Source organism: Centruroides vittatus, unplaced genomic scaffold (assembly GCF_030686945.1).
Source record: "Centruroides vittatus isolate TY-2023 unplaced genomic scaffold, ASM3068694v2 contig_955, whole genome shotgun sequence".
Lineage (NCBI taxonomy): Eukaryota > Metazoa > Arthropoda > Arachnida > Scorpiones > Buthidae > Centruroides > Centruroides vittatus.
Genome location: NW_027122634.1, coordinates 802943 through 822007, shown reverse-complemented (window position 1 = coordinate 822007; position 19065 = coordinate 802943). Strand labels below are relative to the sequence as shown.

The 19065-nt window shown below is 31.7% G+C and overlaps 1 protein-coding gene across 5 annotated transcripts in view; it reads right to left on the bottom strand.

The window, feature by feature from the left end:
• The window catches only part of Imp (IGF-II mRNA-binding protein), a 102052-nt gene that overhangs the window by 6329 nt on the left and 76658 nt on the right, over positions 1–19065 (bottom strand). For 4 of the 5 annotated variants that reach the window (XM_067282409.1, XM_067282412.1, XM_067282410.1 and 1 more), the window contains 4 exons: positions 15157–15589; positions 12014–12100; positions 4459–4587; positions 4255–4368 (listed from right to left, as the gene is read on the bottom strand). In XM_067282409.1, coding sequence (XP_067138510.1) covers positions 4255–4368; positions 4459–4587; positions 12014–12100; positions 15157–15589 — 763 coding nt within the window. The remainder of the gene's footprint in view (positions 1–4254; positions 4369–4458; positions 4588–12013; positions 12101–15156; positions 15590–19065) is intronic. The other variant, XM_067282408.1, reaches the window with a different exon arrangement.

Here is a 19065-nt window from a genome sequence, read left to right as displayed (position 1 = left end):
TGTCATTGTTGACTGTATCAAAGTTTTTATCCTGCATAAGGTGCTGAAGGATCTTTCGATAGTGCACATTGTGCAAGTGAGATAAGTAGCACCCGTTTCATGGATGGGTAGAACAATTGCATTTCTTTAACTAGTGCAGCTAGTTCTATCTCCTTCAGTTCGGCATTTGACATTTTTTTCCTTTCCATTGGTCGTACCAAAGTTCAGCTCTACCGAGAAAATCATTCAAATTGTAGTTTTTTTTTTTTTTAAAATCCTCATATGTCATATCAAGCATTACGCAAAGGTGCAACGTAAGCAATGAGAATGCAGGCAAGTTTCCCTCAGAAAAATGCTGTTCCGGAGACATTATTAATGAATCTATGTATGGAATAATTAGTGATCTTCTCCAAAACTCACTAGGAGTCTGTGATGGTAGATTCGCATGACGTTTCTAATGATTTATGACTTGCAGCATATTGAAATCTGTTCCAAGATGCTCAGCAATTGTTTCAGCCTCTGCTATAACACTGACTTTCAACAACTGCATTTCCATGGTGTTCTCACATGATGTCTGTGATTTTTTTTTAAATGTGATTTGCACATTGAAGTCAGTCCACACTTTGACCGAAGAGCATTTACCACTGGTTGCAGGAATATTTTGCTATGAGACAAACACTATCAATGAATTTTGATTTTGTAGCAGTGAAGTGCATTTGAAAAGCAGCTTTTCTCATTGCATTGTTACAATCTGTTCATAGTTTTTCAAGCACCATAACAATTTGCAATAATGTTCCTTAAATGTGACAATATTTTTATAATTTTGAGATCGACAGGTTTCACAGAGCATTAGTATTTTCAGTATGCATTTTTGATGAAACATCATGCAAATTCAAAAATTTTAAGTTGCTTTAATTAGATTGTTTTGCAACTCATCAACTCAAACGAAAATAATAGATACATACCTTTCATGCCAAAAGTTTCTAATATCCATTTTAGATTGCTATTGTTATGGGACTACGGTCCAAAAGTTAAATAAACGTGCAAAAAATGATAATGGATTCATTAAAACATTTACAACATAAAAGTAAATACAACACTTATTAATTTAAAATTACATCAGAAATACAGTATTGCACATGGACGCAATGATGTTCTAAACAAGCTCAAACGAGTCAACTTACTCAACTGACTCTCTCTCACTGATTGCAGTGCTTAAATAGGGAACAGAAGGTACTAGAACTTTCCTGCTAAATCCGAATCTTGAACATTCTATAATCTTCAAGTCTTACTACAGACCATCCAGATTTTGAACTGCCAGTTCCCCACTTGCTCACCAGTGCTCCCATCACCGACTAACATAATAGTCTTCCTGCGGGATTCAAACATGCTTTCTTGTTGCACAATACTATTATAACCTATTGACCTATAATTTTTTTATTTGACTAAATGAGCTAGGATGGGGCTCTTGCCCCACCCTGGCTACATCCCTGATCATATATGGCATATCCAAAAAAATAATTAACAACAGTCCAATGTCAATATTAATTGCAAAAACAATACATAAAAGTAAGGATAATGAATAACAACACTTACCAACATGAATAATATTAAGTTACTAAAAGATATATTATATATTGTATCAGATACAATGTAAATACGAGGCCTGCACAATGTCGTTTTACAGCCAAGAACTGATACAAGAACAGCCTAACTGATTTAAAAGTGGCATGTGCATTGTTCAAATGCACATGCCACTTTTAAATCAGTTAGGAACTTGTGTTGGAACAAACCTACGAGGGCTGTTCGGAAAATTCGCGGCCTCAAATAGAACAAAAAACAAAATAATGTTAAAACTTTTTTATTTTTCAATGTAGTCTCCTTTGTTAGCAATGCACTTATTCCAGCAATGTTCTAGCTTTTTATGCCATCACAATAGGTCGATTTGTCAAGGTGTGCAACATACTCGTTCACTTCAGAGATGACTTCGTCATTTGAGTGGAATTTCTTTCCAGCTAAGAATTTTTTTAGGTTTGGAAAAAGGTGGAAGTCACTGGGGGCCAAATCAGGTGAGTACGGTGGATGTGGAACTAATTGGAAGCGAATTTCGTTTATCTTTTGTTTAGTGATTCTGGCAGAATGTGCAGGTGCATTATCGTGGTGGAACAGAACCTTTTTCTTCTTCAAGTGTGGCCTCTTTTCTTTGATTTCTTTTTTCAGTTTTTTCACAGTAATAGACACAGTCACAGTAATAAACATCACAGTAATAGACAGCATTGACGGTCTTTACTCTTTCTAGGTAGTCAATAAAGATGATTCCTTTAGCATCCCAAAAAACCGGGCCATCACTTTCCCCGCTGATGGATCTGTCTTTGCCTTCTTTGGTGGTGGCGAACTGTGATGTTTTCCATTGTCTCGACTGTTCTTTTGTTTCAGGAGTGTAATAGTGGATCCACGTTTTGTCAGTAGTCACAAACCGACGCAAGAAATCCTGTGGGTTTTTCTGATAGAAGTCCAAACACTCCTTTGACATCAAAGTGCGAACACGTTTTTGCTTGACGGTCAGCAGATGCGGCACCCGCCTTACTGAGACCTTCGTCATACTCAAATTTTCGGTTAGGATGTGGTGCACCCGGTCGACAGAGATGCCTGTTGTTTCAGCTATCTCACACGTTTCCAAACGACAATCTGCTAACATCAAATCGCGAACTTTGTCGATATTTTTTTTAGTGACAGCAGTTGACGGCCGTCCGCTGCGAGGGTCATCTTCCACACTCTCTCTGCCAGATTTAAAAAGGGCTGTCCATTTTTTTACAGTGGTGTACGAAGGAGCAGACTCTCCCAAAACTTCATCCATGTCAGCTTTGATTTGAGATGGGATCAACCTGTTTTTCGTCAGGTATTTTATGACCGCATGAGTCTCTATCTTCTCCATTTTTGACAAAGCATTTGCACACTGACTATCTGCTAAGCTCTTGTGGCAAAACTTTACGACAAATCAAGCGGAAATTCATATCGTATCTTCAGCAAAGATGGCTGAATTACTTCCGCCAAAAATTAAATTGATTGCAGTGCCGCATATAGGCAAGGCCGTGAACTTTCCGAACAGCCCTCGTAATACTTGCAAGTTAGAATTTTAAAAGTACATTTTCTGTCACTATTAGCCTAGCGATAAGATGGGGATAAGTTTGGTTGGGGGGGTGTAAAGTTAGTCTTTACCTGTTAAAAATAAAATACTCGCAAATATTTTTATAAATTTATTTTGTTTCATCATAATTTCACAATTTCTACAAAAACCAAACAAGTTAACAATTAATCCAGACCATGAATTTAAAAACCAGCTTGTCCCAGGTGAAAACTGGCCTGGTGGCAACACTAATTACGCCTATGCTATCTGGCAAAATTTAATAAAACTTTATTAGCCCAATGCAGAAAAATTCAAATTTAATGTATGCCAATTTCAATTCTTTCTAATCATTTTTTGCTGAAATAAATGTTGGACAAACCTTGACTGACCCTTGTAATAAGAATTTAGTGTAACCCACTACAAATGAATATGCAATGTAATATAAGATAGAGTAATCAAACTTGTTTACCACATGATTAAAGAATCCATTTTTCAGATGTTAGTATCTAGAAAATTATAACATTATTATATGCCATATATAGTAGCTAAGCATTTCTTTTTTACTAAAATATTGGGCAACTACTATTATGGTTTACAAATTAGATATTGAGGTTATGAAACTAATCTGTAATTTATTTATTATAGTAAATAGCTGAATTAAAACAATTTAGAATCATCATTGCAAGCAAATAACCAAAATAAATTGGTAGTATTAAAAAGTGTGTCCAATATTATATCCATTATCAATTCAAAGTTTGAATTTATTGATTAACGAAAAATTCAAAATTTAAGACACAATAAAATTAGTTTAGAAGGTGATGCTAGTTTCTTAATTCATCTGCTTTTGAATTTTATAATTTAATAATTCAAAAATCTTATATCTAATTTGATTTTTGAAAATTCTGCAGTAAACACCTCTGAAAATGAGCCAGGAGGTTGAAAAATATTTAGGCTCTAAATTTTAATTTAGCTTTCCAATACAGTAGCATGTTTTAATTTACAAATTGTTTTTCCTAATGCAGATGATGTGAACTAGGAAGGAAAAAAATCAAAATTGTTTTCTGATCAGTAATTTACCTTCTTGAAATGGCAATCTTTTTTCATGTATATTAGATAAAATTAGCAAACTAATGTGTTGTCAGAATTACCTGTGTGCTATAAAAATCACCAATTATATGGACGGGAGTATCATCTTCTTCAGAACTGTCACTTTCTTCTGGTAATTTTATTATAGCATGGGTAAGTCTTTGTAATTCTCTAACCTAAAAAAAGTGTCATGTTTAAAATCACAATAGTAATAATAATTATTATTAAATTAATCATTAAAAAAAATTGCAGATTTCCTGACTTACAGTTTGTCCACCTTTCCCAATAATGCGGCCTACTTGATTTGATGGAACAAAAAGTTCTACTCTAAGACGTGCCTCCTGTGGTCCAGTAAAACCTTCATAACCAACTTTTTTGAATATCATAAACTGAGCCTAAAATATTAATAAATTTAAATTTTTTAGTTTTCAAACTAAAAAATTTAGTTATTTCACTTTAACAAAAAGTTTTGATTATAATAATCAAGTTACACAAGAATTCAGTTTCACATCATTCCATATAAGCAAAATTGCTTATATGGAACAATTCATATTTTTTTGATAATTCATTCATTATGTAGTCAATAAGCCTTAACCACGCTAGAAGCGTAATATTACATTTTCTGCATTCCTTTGAAAAAAAAAAGAAATGTAATAATACGTTTTCAGCAATGAAAATATGATTTCTTTGTGTATTTTAGTGTGTCTGTTAATAAATAGTGGGTACTATTTATTCAGAAATTTGAAATAAGCGATTTTGTCCAATTTTAGTCATTGTCTGATTCGGAGTTTTGTCACCATATTTTGTAAGCGAATATCAAGCCGTTTTATTTTTTATATATAAGTTAAGTTTAGATATGGCGCATTACTAACTTATAATTGTTTGAATTCATTAATAAAAAAAAAAATCCAACAAATATAGTGCTGTTTATATTTGTTTATCTGACAAAACTGTCGCGATTATGATTTAAGCCTAACTGAGATTGAAAAAATACAAATAAGCCACATAACTTCGATATTATTTTAATCCTGTATAGTTTATATATTACATAATTTATATACTTTTTAGATATTATCAATACAAAAGTTGAATTCCTATATTTCTGATAGTGCTAATGCCATCTTATGTACATTTGCCAAACCGACTCAATTACGAAAAACAGCTACAGTCAGAAAAAAATCTACTAATAATACTGATACAGATCATCATTATTATGAATAAATTCATCAATGTACTATATATCTCATACATAAAAATACGAATTTTAAAGCTATGTTGCAGTTTTTAATTTTTTTCATCGTAGCTTTATCTCTAAAACAAGTCCAAATAACATTAAAGCCTAATACATAAAAATAAAGCTCACACACATCAAAATTGAGTATTGTACATACAGATAAATGTTTCCAATATCAAACTCTATTTTTTACTTAGCTTCAATCGTTTTTTATTTTCAGTAGAAAATACTGTAAAATTGCTTAAATCAGTCAGCACACAGGTAAGGAACTAGGTCAACTGGACCAGAACAGTAAGTGTTAAACAAATTTGACTTCAGAGACCTTTAACATTTTAAATCCTCCTTTGAAATCAATTTGGCATTTCAGATTTAAAATGCAGATAAAAGTTATCTTAGGCCATTTTGTTCAGCTTGACTTTCTTTCACAAAACTAAATATATTTTTAGACAAATGGAAATAAATCTAATTGATTATGAAAAAAGAGAAACTGTTTTCAAAATATTACATTTGTTAATGTACTATTAGTAATTAAGTAATTTAGCCTAAGGTAAATGTTAGGCACCACCTCTTGATAAATTTAGTAATTATAATTAATATTTTAATAATTAATTTAAAAGGTTCTGAATAAAAATCAAGAGGAACTTGAACCTGCAAATATTGCTAACCATGCAGTCACAATGCTCACAATGCCAGTTACACTACCTAGACCACCGTCCAATCTCTGCTTCCAGAACTATTAATTTAGATATAATCATATTGGTTACTCATGGCACCAAGTAGGAACACCTATGGCACTCAGTCAACTATCACTTACCCTGTCACAATGTATACATACAAACATCTAAAAGTCTAACTTTCAAATATTAAGTAATTTGGTTTAGAGATAGGCATTAGGCACCATCTCATGAAAAATTTTTCCTAATACACTTAGGCCAAATTACATTTATATATGAGCAATTATTTATTGTAACATTTTCACAATGACAAGCTGCAATTTTTAATCAATTTAATTTAAAATACATGCTCTCCACATCAAACTAGCAGTGGCTTGCCTCTGTACCTCATACTTTTCCTTTATCAATGGAGTCATACCAGTCATTAACTCCTTCCAGGGAAAAATTTTTGAATTGAAACAACATGACTAAGTTTGCATTGGAAATTCATAGTTAATTGGGGGTTTTGCCCCTAAGCTTTCTATATCTGTTCTCAACTTTCATCTAACTCACTCCATTCTCCACATTAAAAAAAAAAGACAGACAGACAGAGGAAATTTATAGGTCTACAATTTTTTCAAATTGCAGCCCAATGAATTTCAATAAAACAGTTTAAATTTGAAACAGTTTATTTAACTTACATATTTTCAAATATTAAGAATATTGATAACCATGATTTTTTCATTTAAAATCCAATTCTAAAGTAATAATTAATAAAAGAGGAAATAAGCTATTTGATTAATATACTAGAAATATATTAATCAATTAGCTTATTTCCTTTTGTTTTTGTCAGTCAATGTTTGCTTCAAATAAGATATTTCAATAACAACACATCACTCAATAAGTCTCCGGTCTAAGAAAAACAATTTTGTTTTAGAAATTTAACTTTATTCATCAACATACTCTCCTTCAAGAGTGATACATTCATTCCAACACTCCTTTAACTTTTTGATGCCTTTTTTGTAGAATGATTTGTCTTTGCTCTCAAAATAAGCCTCAGTTTCAGCAATCACTTCTTCATTTGAGCCAAGAATCTTTCCCTGGAGCATCTTTTTGATGTTTGCAAAAAGCTAGTAGTCGCTGGGGGCCAGATCTGGAGAGTACAGTGAGTGAGGAAGCAATTTGAAGCGTAATTCGTTCAATTTAACCATCATTTTCATTGACTTGTGACATAGGACATGTCTTGGTGGAACAGCACTTTATTCTTTTGCATGTGAGCATTTTTTCTTGATTTCTACACTCAATTGATCCAATCATGCCATGTAATATTCGCTATTGATAGTTTTACCTTTCTCAAGATAGTTGATGAACAAAATACCAAAATACAGATGCCATAACCTTGCCAGCTGACTTTTTGGTTGCTTTGGACGGCTTTCACTGGCTGCTGTCCACTTAGCTGACAATCTTTTTGATTCAGGTATGTAGTAATGGATCCATGTTTCATCCATTGTCACATACCGACACAAGAAATCCTTTTTATCTTGCTTGAACAGATCCAAACAGAGCTCTGAATCGTCAACGTGTTGTTGTTTTTGGTCGGGTGTGAGCAAACGCAACACCACTTCAAAAGCAACTTATGCACGCTCAAATTTTCGTGTAAAACACACTACCTTCTGATATCTTTAAGGTGTCAGCTATCTCATGCAACTTCACTTTACAGCAGGCATGTCAAAGATACGGTCCGCAGGCCAGTTACGGCCCGCGACATCAATACAAAAATGCTATTTGTTTATGTTTTTATTATTTTGATACCAAAGAAAATGGGATATTCTGTAAACAAATAATACTTAATAAACAAAATTGTTGAACTCTATTATTATTATTGTTTTTGTTTTTATTTGTTCACATTACCTTAGAGATGTTTATTTTATTTCATTTATTTTTGTTTAATTTCTTGTTTATATTATGTTTTTTCTATTTCATCTTTTGAATTTCAAATTAAAGTCTGTTTTGGCAATATCATTTATTGCACAATTTTCACTATTTTGCACATATAATGCATGTTTTCGACATATTAGTGAAGTACAGTTTTCGCTTGTAATTTGAGTATTGTGATCCTTATTTCCAGATCATTTTACAGACCTGTTTCAGGCCAGTAAATTGGCCGAGAACATTTGTTCTGTGATTAAAGTTAATGCTGGAAAACTAGAAATGGCGTTTTTTTTTATATTTTATTGTGAAATCAGGTTATTAAAAAGGAATTTTCTGAGTCGGCCTTTTTCGGCTACTTTTTAGAAAAATTTTGGCTACAAAAGCTAAAAACATCTGGCCCACTGTCATACTTGAGACAAAAAATTGAAACTTAAGCAATTTGAGTTTGACACCCCTGCTTTAGAGTCTTTCAAAACTACTTTGTGGACTATGTTTTCTGGAACACTGTTGATTTTGGGGATCAGAGCGTTCAGCATCATCCGTGTTTGTACCGCCATGCTTAAATTCAGCATATCAGTCAATAATAGTTGATTTCCCTAGTACAAAGTCTCCATAATACTTATCAAGCTACTGTTTGGCTTCAAAAGTATTTTTCCCCCTTCAAAAAACAATGTTTAATCAACACACAAAATTCTTTTTTATCCAGTTTTGAAAATTACAAAAGTGGGGCCACTGTAACCTGTAAACTAATTGTCAGAATGTCATGAAATTTTGACACATCATTTAAAGGTTGGTACTATCCAAAAATCATATGGGTCTGTCAACAGTGTTGCCATGTGTGTGTCAGACTGGAGACTTATTAAGTGATGTGTTATGAAATGGTCAGTTTAGTGTGTGTTTTTTAAAAGAAATTTTCATATTCAAGTACATCAAAATTTTTAAAAAGTTTAAACTTGTAAAAAGTATCAATAATCATTCTAGTAATAAACTTTTATTATGACATCACACAAGAACTAACATAAATTATAAATTCTGTAATATTCCCAACACTCAAATTTATTTAAGTACTATACTGCATAGAAAAAATAAGACATTTACAAAATTTACATCGTTAATAATATATTTCCCCATTCCAAAATTACTTTATATATTTTAGTACTTTTTGCTTTTATTGATAGCACTTTTTAATTCTGAATTATCAATAGAAGCAAGCAACATTTAATGTATACCATATTACAATGTGTCACATTATGTAAAATAAGCAAAAAATAATAATTTACTTTATAAAATTTTATAAATAGTATTTGGAACAAAACATTACATTCATAAGCAACGTTAAGGATAGTTATTTACAATACTATAATCATATGTAGATCATTTTGAATAACTGGGTAGTTGCTTACTTGAAGTTTTCCTAAATAAACAATATTCATGTTAATAAATGATATATCCACAATTCTTCATAAAAACTTATAATTATTGAAAAAAAACCACTTATATGACAAAGTCAGTGAACTGACAAAGGAAACATAAGTTGTGCACGCATGTTCTAAATATACACATGTGCATGCATATATATATATTTTATTTATTTATTTGTGCTTAATCATACAGTCAGTTCTTATTACACATAGGAATTTTTTATAAAAACAAAAAGCCACATAATAGAGATTTATACTTACTTTTCATTACAGTAAAACCTCAATTTAATGGATTAATTCAGGCAAGGAGGTACCCATAAATCCAAGTCTGTTATATAATACAGTAGATTTTTTAAACAAATGTAAAAAAATTGACAAATTAGTTTATCTGTTAGTTTTTATTTATGAGGAGATGTTTGTGTAAGTAAAATTAAGTATGTACAAGAAGTTAATTTCACAGAAAAGTTTTCTGTATGTATTATTGCTAATGTACCATAGTTCTGAGACTGTAATAAATAAGTACAGTAGAGTGTCATTATCTGAATCAATTGGGGACTGGAGTTGTTCGGATAACTTATTTTTCGGATAACCTATCCCATGTTGAAATTTTTCTCCGGTGCGTGTTGCTTCATGTTGAATTTTCATCTATGTTAAGCCTAATGTAAATTTTTTAATGGCATCACTGTTCTTTTTAATGTCCAATATTGCAGCATTTTCAACTCCATATTTCTGAGCTAAACTTGATCCACTAGCACCACAGTTCAACTGATCTATTATTTTAAGTTTATCGGAAACACTGAAAACAACATGTTTACATTTAGTCGCCATTGCAAACGGTACAATTACTACAGCACGATCTGTTACAGGTATAAAATTCACAGATCCAAAATTAATGTGCCAATGGAAACAGATTTCAATTTAGCACACAGTCCTCAGAAAAACACCACACAAAAGTGCCAGTGCTGCCAGCTAAAACACATACACACAAAAAAAAAAAAAAAAAAAAAAAAAAAAAAAAAAAAAATTGGAGTAGCCCAAGACATAGTCAAAGATTGCAGCACCACAGCACTAGAGGAAATTTAAATTTGCCAACTAGAACACTTTCAGTTAACCAATGTTTTGGTTGATCAGCTTTCGGATAAATGACGCTCTACTGTATAGAATTTAAATCAGAAACTTTTGGAAATAGATTATTTGTTTAGTTAAATACAATTAGAATGTTCTTAAGAAGAAAAACTTTGATTAAAAAATTCCTGTTTATTTGTCTTCAGATGATATAACAAGACTACCACTGTGGAATGAAGTTAAGAGTGGTGACTCTTGGATTTGGAAAAAACCTGTTAATTTTAAAAATGTTTTATATATTAAACAAACAATTACTTATTGTGACATTGTCACAATGCTAGGCTGCAATTTTTAATTTATTTCATTTAAAATATACGCTCTCCATTTCAAATTAGTAGTGTCTTGCCCCTGTACATCATACTTTTCCTTTAACAACAGTCATGCTAATCATCTATTAACTGCTTTCAGGGGAAAACTTGAATTGAAATAACATGACTTCTTGTATAAACTGGAAGTTCATATATAGTCAGTTGGGGCTTGCTGCCCCTAGGGTTTCCATATCTGGTCTCATATTTCATCTATCTAATACCGTTTGAGATTAAGGAAAGACAGACGAATGGATGGACAACAGTGGGAATTTATAAATCTACAATTCTTTTTCAAATTGTAAGCCAATTAACAATGTTAATTTTCACATATGACAGAGGAATACAATTTTGTCTGTTAAATTAAGGTTTTACTGTATTTGCTAGAGCTAAAATCTAATGAGTGACAATTGTGTATGAAAAAAAAATATACTTGCATTTAAATTTGAATTAATAGTAGCAAATATTTCCTTTTACTAGCTGTGATACCTGACTTGGCTTATAAAATAAATGTATTAAGTAAAATTAATGTATTCATATAAAATCTTACACACACACAAATGTATATAAAGCAAAAGTATAAATCACTACACAATAGCCTAAAAGTAAAATTATAAATAGAATAAAATTTGACACATTCTGGTAAAAGACTGTTTACAACAGTGTGGGGTAAGGAAAAAATGCAACACACTTAGTTCAAAACTTAGCAAGAAAAACAATTCATTCTGTTATTAGTTCTGCATGAATATGAACCAAGTATGAAGTATTTACTATATTGCAAACAATTTCATAATTCTATCAAAGCTTATAAAAATTTAATGATGATTAAAATGGAAAGTGGCTTATATCCTTTGCAAAATTATCCTGAATATATATATACAAAGTTTCACAGAAATTGGTTCAGTTATCATCATATAATACTTAGACAAACAAACACAAAAAAAATCAAATTTACAAAAAATTTTAATAAAGTAAAATAAAGCACAATTTTATAGTTGAATGGAATCTTGAAAATAGATCTCATATTAATATAAAAAATACAATGATAAACATTAACAAAATAATCTAAATATAAATAATTTCAAAGTGTCTCAGAAAGCAAATAATCAAATAAAACAAATTTTTTAATTTATCCTAAATATATTACTTACCTTCCATTGGGATTCAGGTGAACCAACGATTGTAACTTTTCTTTCTGCTTGACGGTCACTAGGTTCATCTTTATTAGGTTGTGTAACCTTATTAAAAATATTAAAAATAAATTCCTTTACATATAAAAAATTTTAAAAATCAACTGTCAGTAATGAAAAAATATCAAGACTACAAATTTAAATTTATCAAATTGGCAAAAAACTCAAAAAAAAAACAAATTTCATCTTTGCTAATTTCCAACCTCACATCTTTAACTCCTTTAAGATAAAAATGCTACTCATTTTACAGGTCTTAGATGACATGTCACCTAGATGAAGGGAAAGATCTAATGACGGTGTACAGAAAACAACTGTTCAACCAAGATATACACACTACCAAACATGGCATTCATATGAACTAATAAGTGAAGCAAACATGTCTATATTTGCACTTTATAGAAGGAAAGTCCAGTGTAGTATAAGAGAGAAGACAAGCAGCTCAAGTATGTAGAAAGAGTTGGGACGATGCATGACTTCCCAAGATATCTACTCCAGACTGTATAAAGGTTGTTGAAAAAGTAACTTTCCCAACTTAGAGGGTTCTGGAGTGTGTTCTACTGCTTGAAATGAAACATTTGGACAAGTACTTCAGATGACACACAATTTATTAAATAAAAATTTTTTATACAAAAAGTCACCAATAGGTGATTCTTTCATCTTAACACTGGACTTACTGTATAACACCTGATTAAACCTCACTGGTGTCAAGTAACTGATTTTGCAAGTAAACATTTTTGGGCTTGCCTGAGCTCTGTTTTAGTTTCCTACATTTTATGAAATGGAACAAGCATCAGTCTTTAGTCAAATTCAAATTTAAAACAATACATTGCCAACAGACCTAGGATGCAGTCAAATATATATCATTATGTAATTCGATGGGTAATGTTGATTGGACAGTATCTCATTGATAGTGATGGATTGTACATTGCTTGCCAAGGCATATGAGATTTATTATTTTTTTCTTTATAATTAATGCATATTGAGGCTATTGACTTAAAAAAATCGAGGGTCTCTATATCACAGATACCTTCATCATGTTGCGTGTGTATCACCATCAGTTGACAGAAAAAGACCTCCATCGTTAGAGGAATACATGGTCAGGGCAGTAGAGTTTTCCCTTATCTATGTTGCATTGTTGTTTGCTAATACTCTGTTTCATAGATCTAGTGGTAGTCATCAAATTCGGTATCCAGTGATCCCTTAGGGCTGTCTTATATGGTGTGCTCTGGGTGTTTAGGGGGGTTCCCATTTCTAAACACCCAGAGAACCCCAGGAAATCACAGGATTGACAAAGAACCAATCTACATTGACTACCACTAGGTCTCTGAAACAAAATTAGCAAACACCAATACAACATAGATAAGGAAACTCTCCACTGCCCTGGCCTCATAAGCCTCTGATAAAGATATAAAGACCCTTTTCCATCAAGTGATGCTGATAAATACAGCTTTGATGCAATGATGATATCCATGATACAAGACCCTGCTTTAATCATAAGAATATGCTGACAAATGCTGTCTTTTAGACCTGAGACACAGAAGCACATCTTTCACAATAGACCTGCCCTTCAAGAAACTCCACTAACTCACATAGGTGAGATCAAATGAGTGAGGGAGCCAAGTTGTTGGGAAGTAATAACTGATCACCCATTCATCTGTAAAAGTCCACCTTAACACAACACACATTGAACAGAGAGCAATATGGAGTGATGCACCTTGCATGAGTATGATATCTTGAAGGCACACAGATTGTTGAAGCTCTGGGATCAAAAAAAGTTACCAGCATGTTAAGATACTGTTCTCTGTTCATGTTAGGATACTAAGTTACTAGACATCCATTACATAACAGCAGATAATTTATACAAATAGTAAACTCTATTTAGTTTATTTTTCATACCCAACATTTTAATATCCAAAGTTCAGATATTTTCTACATCTTTTTAAAAATATAATTTTAAAAAATAAAACTTAACTAGCAATTTACCTATACAGTGGGTGATCGGTTAACAAACATAATCCGTTGCAAGACACTGTTCGCTATCCGAATTGTTCGTTAAATGATTATCAATTTACCATAGGTTTTTATGGGAATTTGATTAATTTGTTCTGGAGACCCCAAAAAATACAAAAACATATATACACAGTCTTGCATTTTTATTAGTCATGTTTTTTGTTTGTAGGGGTTAAAAAATCTGTCTAATGTCGATGCTTTTCTCTCTTCTTCAGGATTTTCAGAAGTAATTAATAGCATTGTAATTGTAGAGATCCCCAAGCCTATTAACCTCAACCTGGTTTGTACGCCATTCTAAGACTGTTGATCTGAGAACTCCCACTTCTTCAAAAGATCTTTAATGCCGATATCTGCTATTAATTAATCCTCTTTTTCAGAAGAAAACATATCTTGCTGAGTTTCTTGGTGTTCTTCATTCAAGAGTTCTTGGCATTCTTCTGTTGTCAGATCTGTTTAAGATGCCATTTTGAGCTCTTCAATGTTCTTTATTTCTCAGATGTGATTTTTGTTATTCGTTTAGCTGATTGAGTCTTCTTGATTATACTGTATCTTTCTTAGATAAGATTGAACTGCATCCTACTGCAGATTTGTTCAAGCCATACTGACCAGCAACATCAGACATCTTCTGCCCACTCTACCTTTGCTATTATACTCTCACCTTTCAAAAATAAAAATTGACGCAAAACTTAACAAGTGCCCGCCTGACAGTCTCGCGAATACTATAAAAGAATTGTTTGTCAGAAAAATAAAAGACCGGAATTACAAGGGAGTATTTCAAAGTTTGAGGAATACTATCTGATCAGTATATATCAGATTGAGTGTCGATGTCGACATATCCCGTGCTCCAAAAAGTTTTGAATTGTTACCTGAAGACATGGGAAAAATCAATCGGTATTTGCTATTTCTGTCGCTTCTTTTTATGTTTGTTCAGTGAAGTGTTTGTTATCTGAACATGTGTTCATTGTCCAATCATAAAAATCCTTCGCGAAAGTGTTCGTTAACCGATCACCCACTGTATAGTGTATAGTGTGTATGTAGCAGTGAACACATCTTATATATATCTATAAAAATTACAAAGGGTAAAATTTTCTTACTTTGATACTGGCACCAGAAGAACTTATCATATCACGTATTGTACTTCCTCCCGTACCTATGATAGCACCTACTGCTGTATTTGGAATATATAAGTACACAGTTTCCTTTTGTGAATCTTGTTGTTGTGGTGAACTAGAACCATGAGGATACATCATAGGCATATATGATGGTGGTGAATTATACATGCTATAAGGTGGAGTTGCTGGCCCTCCACGTCCAGGTGGATAACCTGCAGCACCTAATGTAGACATCATAGCCATTGGATGAAGTCCAGGAAACATTAATGCTTGAGGTGCCATTGCAGCTAAGTCATTTTCATAACTTTGTCGTAACTTTGAACTGATCATTTGTTCTGCTTTACAAATATTTTCTAAACTTCCCAGGATGGTGATAACTCGTTCCAAATTGAAACTGTTGACATCATGAATGCTGCTGTAAAGCAATCAAAAAATTAAATTTAATTTTATTTATTAAAAAATTCTATAAATAATCCATTTCCAAAGTAATGAAATTAAAAGGTTACATCTTATTCTTAAAATCCATCTTAATTCAAACTAAAAAATATTTTTAAATAAAACCTTTTGAAGTGTCTTAAAAGAAAGTTTTAAACCAAACAAAAATTTATTCCATAGAAAATTCTAAATTTTATGTATTACTTTCAGAAACTATATTTTATTATAACAGTCAATTATAGTTGGTTTTTCTCAGAATATTACATTAAAATTTAAAAGAACTTACAATTTTGTACACTTGCACAACAAAGTAACACACAGCAAAAAGAACTTCAACACATTAGATACACATACCCTTGATTGCCCACAACAGACACTGCTACAGAAAGATATTGTGCATCTGCTTGGCAAGAAGCATGTGGCAATTAATTTGAGCCATTTTGCCAGACCAGAAGTTCATGACAGATAGTTTGCAGGAAATTTGCTAGATGACTGTAGACAGCCATGATGACAACATGAGGTACAAAGTTCTGAAGAATATTGCTAGATGGCATCACACAGCCACAGTGTGGACAAAGTGACAAGAAATGTGGGTTTTTATCATAGTAATTTCAAGTCCTGCATTTTAAGTTGTGATAGTGTGACTATCATAAATTATAGAAACAGTTTTAAAGAACATTAATTCAATAACCTAAAAATCATCAAAATCATCACTCGCTTGTCAAAAACATTTTCATCCACTATCAATAGACATCTTCAAACTAAAGATCAAAATATAACCACAATTTTCAAATGATCCGGTTTGTATGTGTTGTTGCCCACTGATTGGTGATATGATTCGAATCATGTACAAAAGAAGAGTATAATCTGATTCAAATATTTGGGCATCTTCTGATTGGTGGAGACTGTCCCCCATATGAATGTATAAATGCTGGTGTTTAAGGGAATGGAGGAATACTTTCCACACATTGGGAGTGTCATCATCTTTTATATGTTTATGGCCTTTTGTTCAAAACTACCTTGTATATCTCCAACAGTTCAAGATAGTGAAGTTGTGCTTTGTTAGATGTTCAGTGGAGGATCCTGATCCTATACAAATGGACTTCCACATTTGGGTCTGCAGCATAAGATAATAGTGTGGTAGAGTAGCAACCCTTAGAAATGCTTAAATCACTGTTCCATTAAGCAAGAGGTGATCTGTCTGCTCGTGGCTCCAACATATTCTAACTCCTTGTTGATTCTATGATATTTAAGATGCATGGAGTATACACCCAACAACTGTTGCCAAAATAGCAGGTCTTTAGCATTTAAGAAGAGAAAACACATTGGGATGCCGTTTGTAGGCCAGATTGATGTTATTGCTACTTTTTGTATGTAGGGGTAAGAACTGCATTGCACATGACCACCTTACATGTTTCCAAATGCATAGTTGTGGGTATCATGATGTTCTATAAGCCCCTTGACAATCTTCCTAGAGAATCCATGTTAGACTGCTTGGCAATAGTATAGTACATAATTTCTGCATCCTATTGGCAATTCAGAGATTAAAAGCTCTAAAGACCAAAAAATTAAAGGTGGCCATCTTGTACAAAAAATGGTTGTGTGAGAGTAATGGTACAGAAAACCATCTATCATCTCATATCTTTTCTGCCATCGACTACATCCTATCAATAGCAGAAAACCTGTGGAACGTGGAAAAACAAAATTGCCCTGCCAGGTTCCAGCTTTTGCAAATTTTATTGTATAATTAGTATAAAATCAATAAAAACAACAATTGCATACACAAACTGGAACTATACTTGAACAAAACAAAAACAACACCTAAATACATTGCCAGCAAAAATAAACAAATTTTTACTGTTCAAACATTTTCGACCACAATTTATCAGCCTTCATCAAGAAAAATACAAAAAAACCATCATATAAATAAAATACAGCCGCGTTCTAATTTTTAAAAAAAATTTTTAAACATGTTTGAACAAAGGCTGCAATGCACTGTTTACATTGTAAATAAAAATAACTGTACATTGTAAAAAATTGCTCATTTTATTTATGATGTAAACAGTACATCACAGCCTTTGTTCAAACATGTTTAAATTTTTTTTTAAAATTAGGATGCAACTGTATTCTATTTATATAACAGTTTTTTTCATATTCGTTTCCTGATAAGGGCAATAAATTGTGGCCAAAAACGTTCGAACAGTAAAAATCTGTTTATTTTTGCTGGAAATGTGTTTAGGTGTTATCTTATAATATAACTGAGATGGGATGATGATGATGATATTATTATTATTATTAATAATAATAATAATAATATCATCAAGTGCAGAGCCCAAACAATTAAAAGTTGAAAGTTGGTATACAGTTAGGGTACATCATGAGAACGTGCACTAAGATTTTTCGAAATTCCCCCACAGAGGGTTAAGAATTAACTTGAACTTGGCTTCTACTGTACCATTTTAGATGTGGTTTTTTATGTTTTAGTAGGGTATGCCATGAGAATGCACATTAAGAAGGGATTTTTGGAAATTCAACTCTCCCAGGGAAAAGGAGGGGGAGTGTGTTTTAGTCAGTATAAAGTGTAAATAATACAAAAGGAAAGTAAATAGTGGCACATACAGTATATATTTTGAAAATTAATAAATATTTTAATAATTTCTACTGCTTGGGTAACCCAAAAACAATATATCCAAAATAAATGAATTTGAACGAATATCTGAATTTGTTTCAAATTAGAAATATAATGTTCCAAACAAGTTTTCTTAGATTTTAGAACTTAAAATTAACCATTTTATTCAAGTATGGTTATCATAGTTCTTGCACCTGGTGAAAACGGGTAAGATCGGCTATAATCTAATAATCTTAATATTCGCTACAGTTATTTTCTGCCTGAGCAATGCTGGGGTCATCTGCTAGTTTTGTATAAAATCAATATCTTTCATACAATGATCAATATTAAAATAAAAAAATAGCTTGTTTCAGATATGAACTGAACTTTCATATGCAAAATACTATCCATTAAATGAAATTGCAATCGAATCTCATACCAAAACTACTATAAGAATAATTATTCAAAACTTTAAAATTTAATCAGAAAAATTAACTTAAAATATTTATATTTTAACAAAACTAAATTACAATTCTCAATTTTGACAATTTTCTTTTATTGGATATTAGGGAATTTGATAACTGCCTATGGCAGCTCACTTCAGCATTTTGTTACTTTGTGACACTACTGTAATTGACAATATTGTATATAACATTAGAAAAACTAAGTAATATTGTCTTTTTTTTTTATATATATAAAAACATTATTTAGCTTAATATAACAAATAATTAATAGTAAAACAAAAGAATGCTTTAAAGTGATGAAGATCAAATAATATCTTTACAAATAGACAGACAATACTTATATTACTGATATGATAACTGAATGTTTTATGAGGTGTCAAGTGT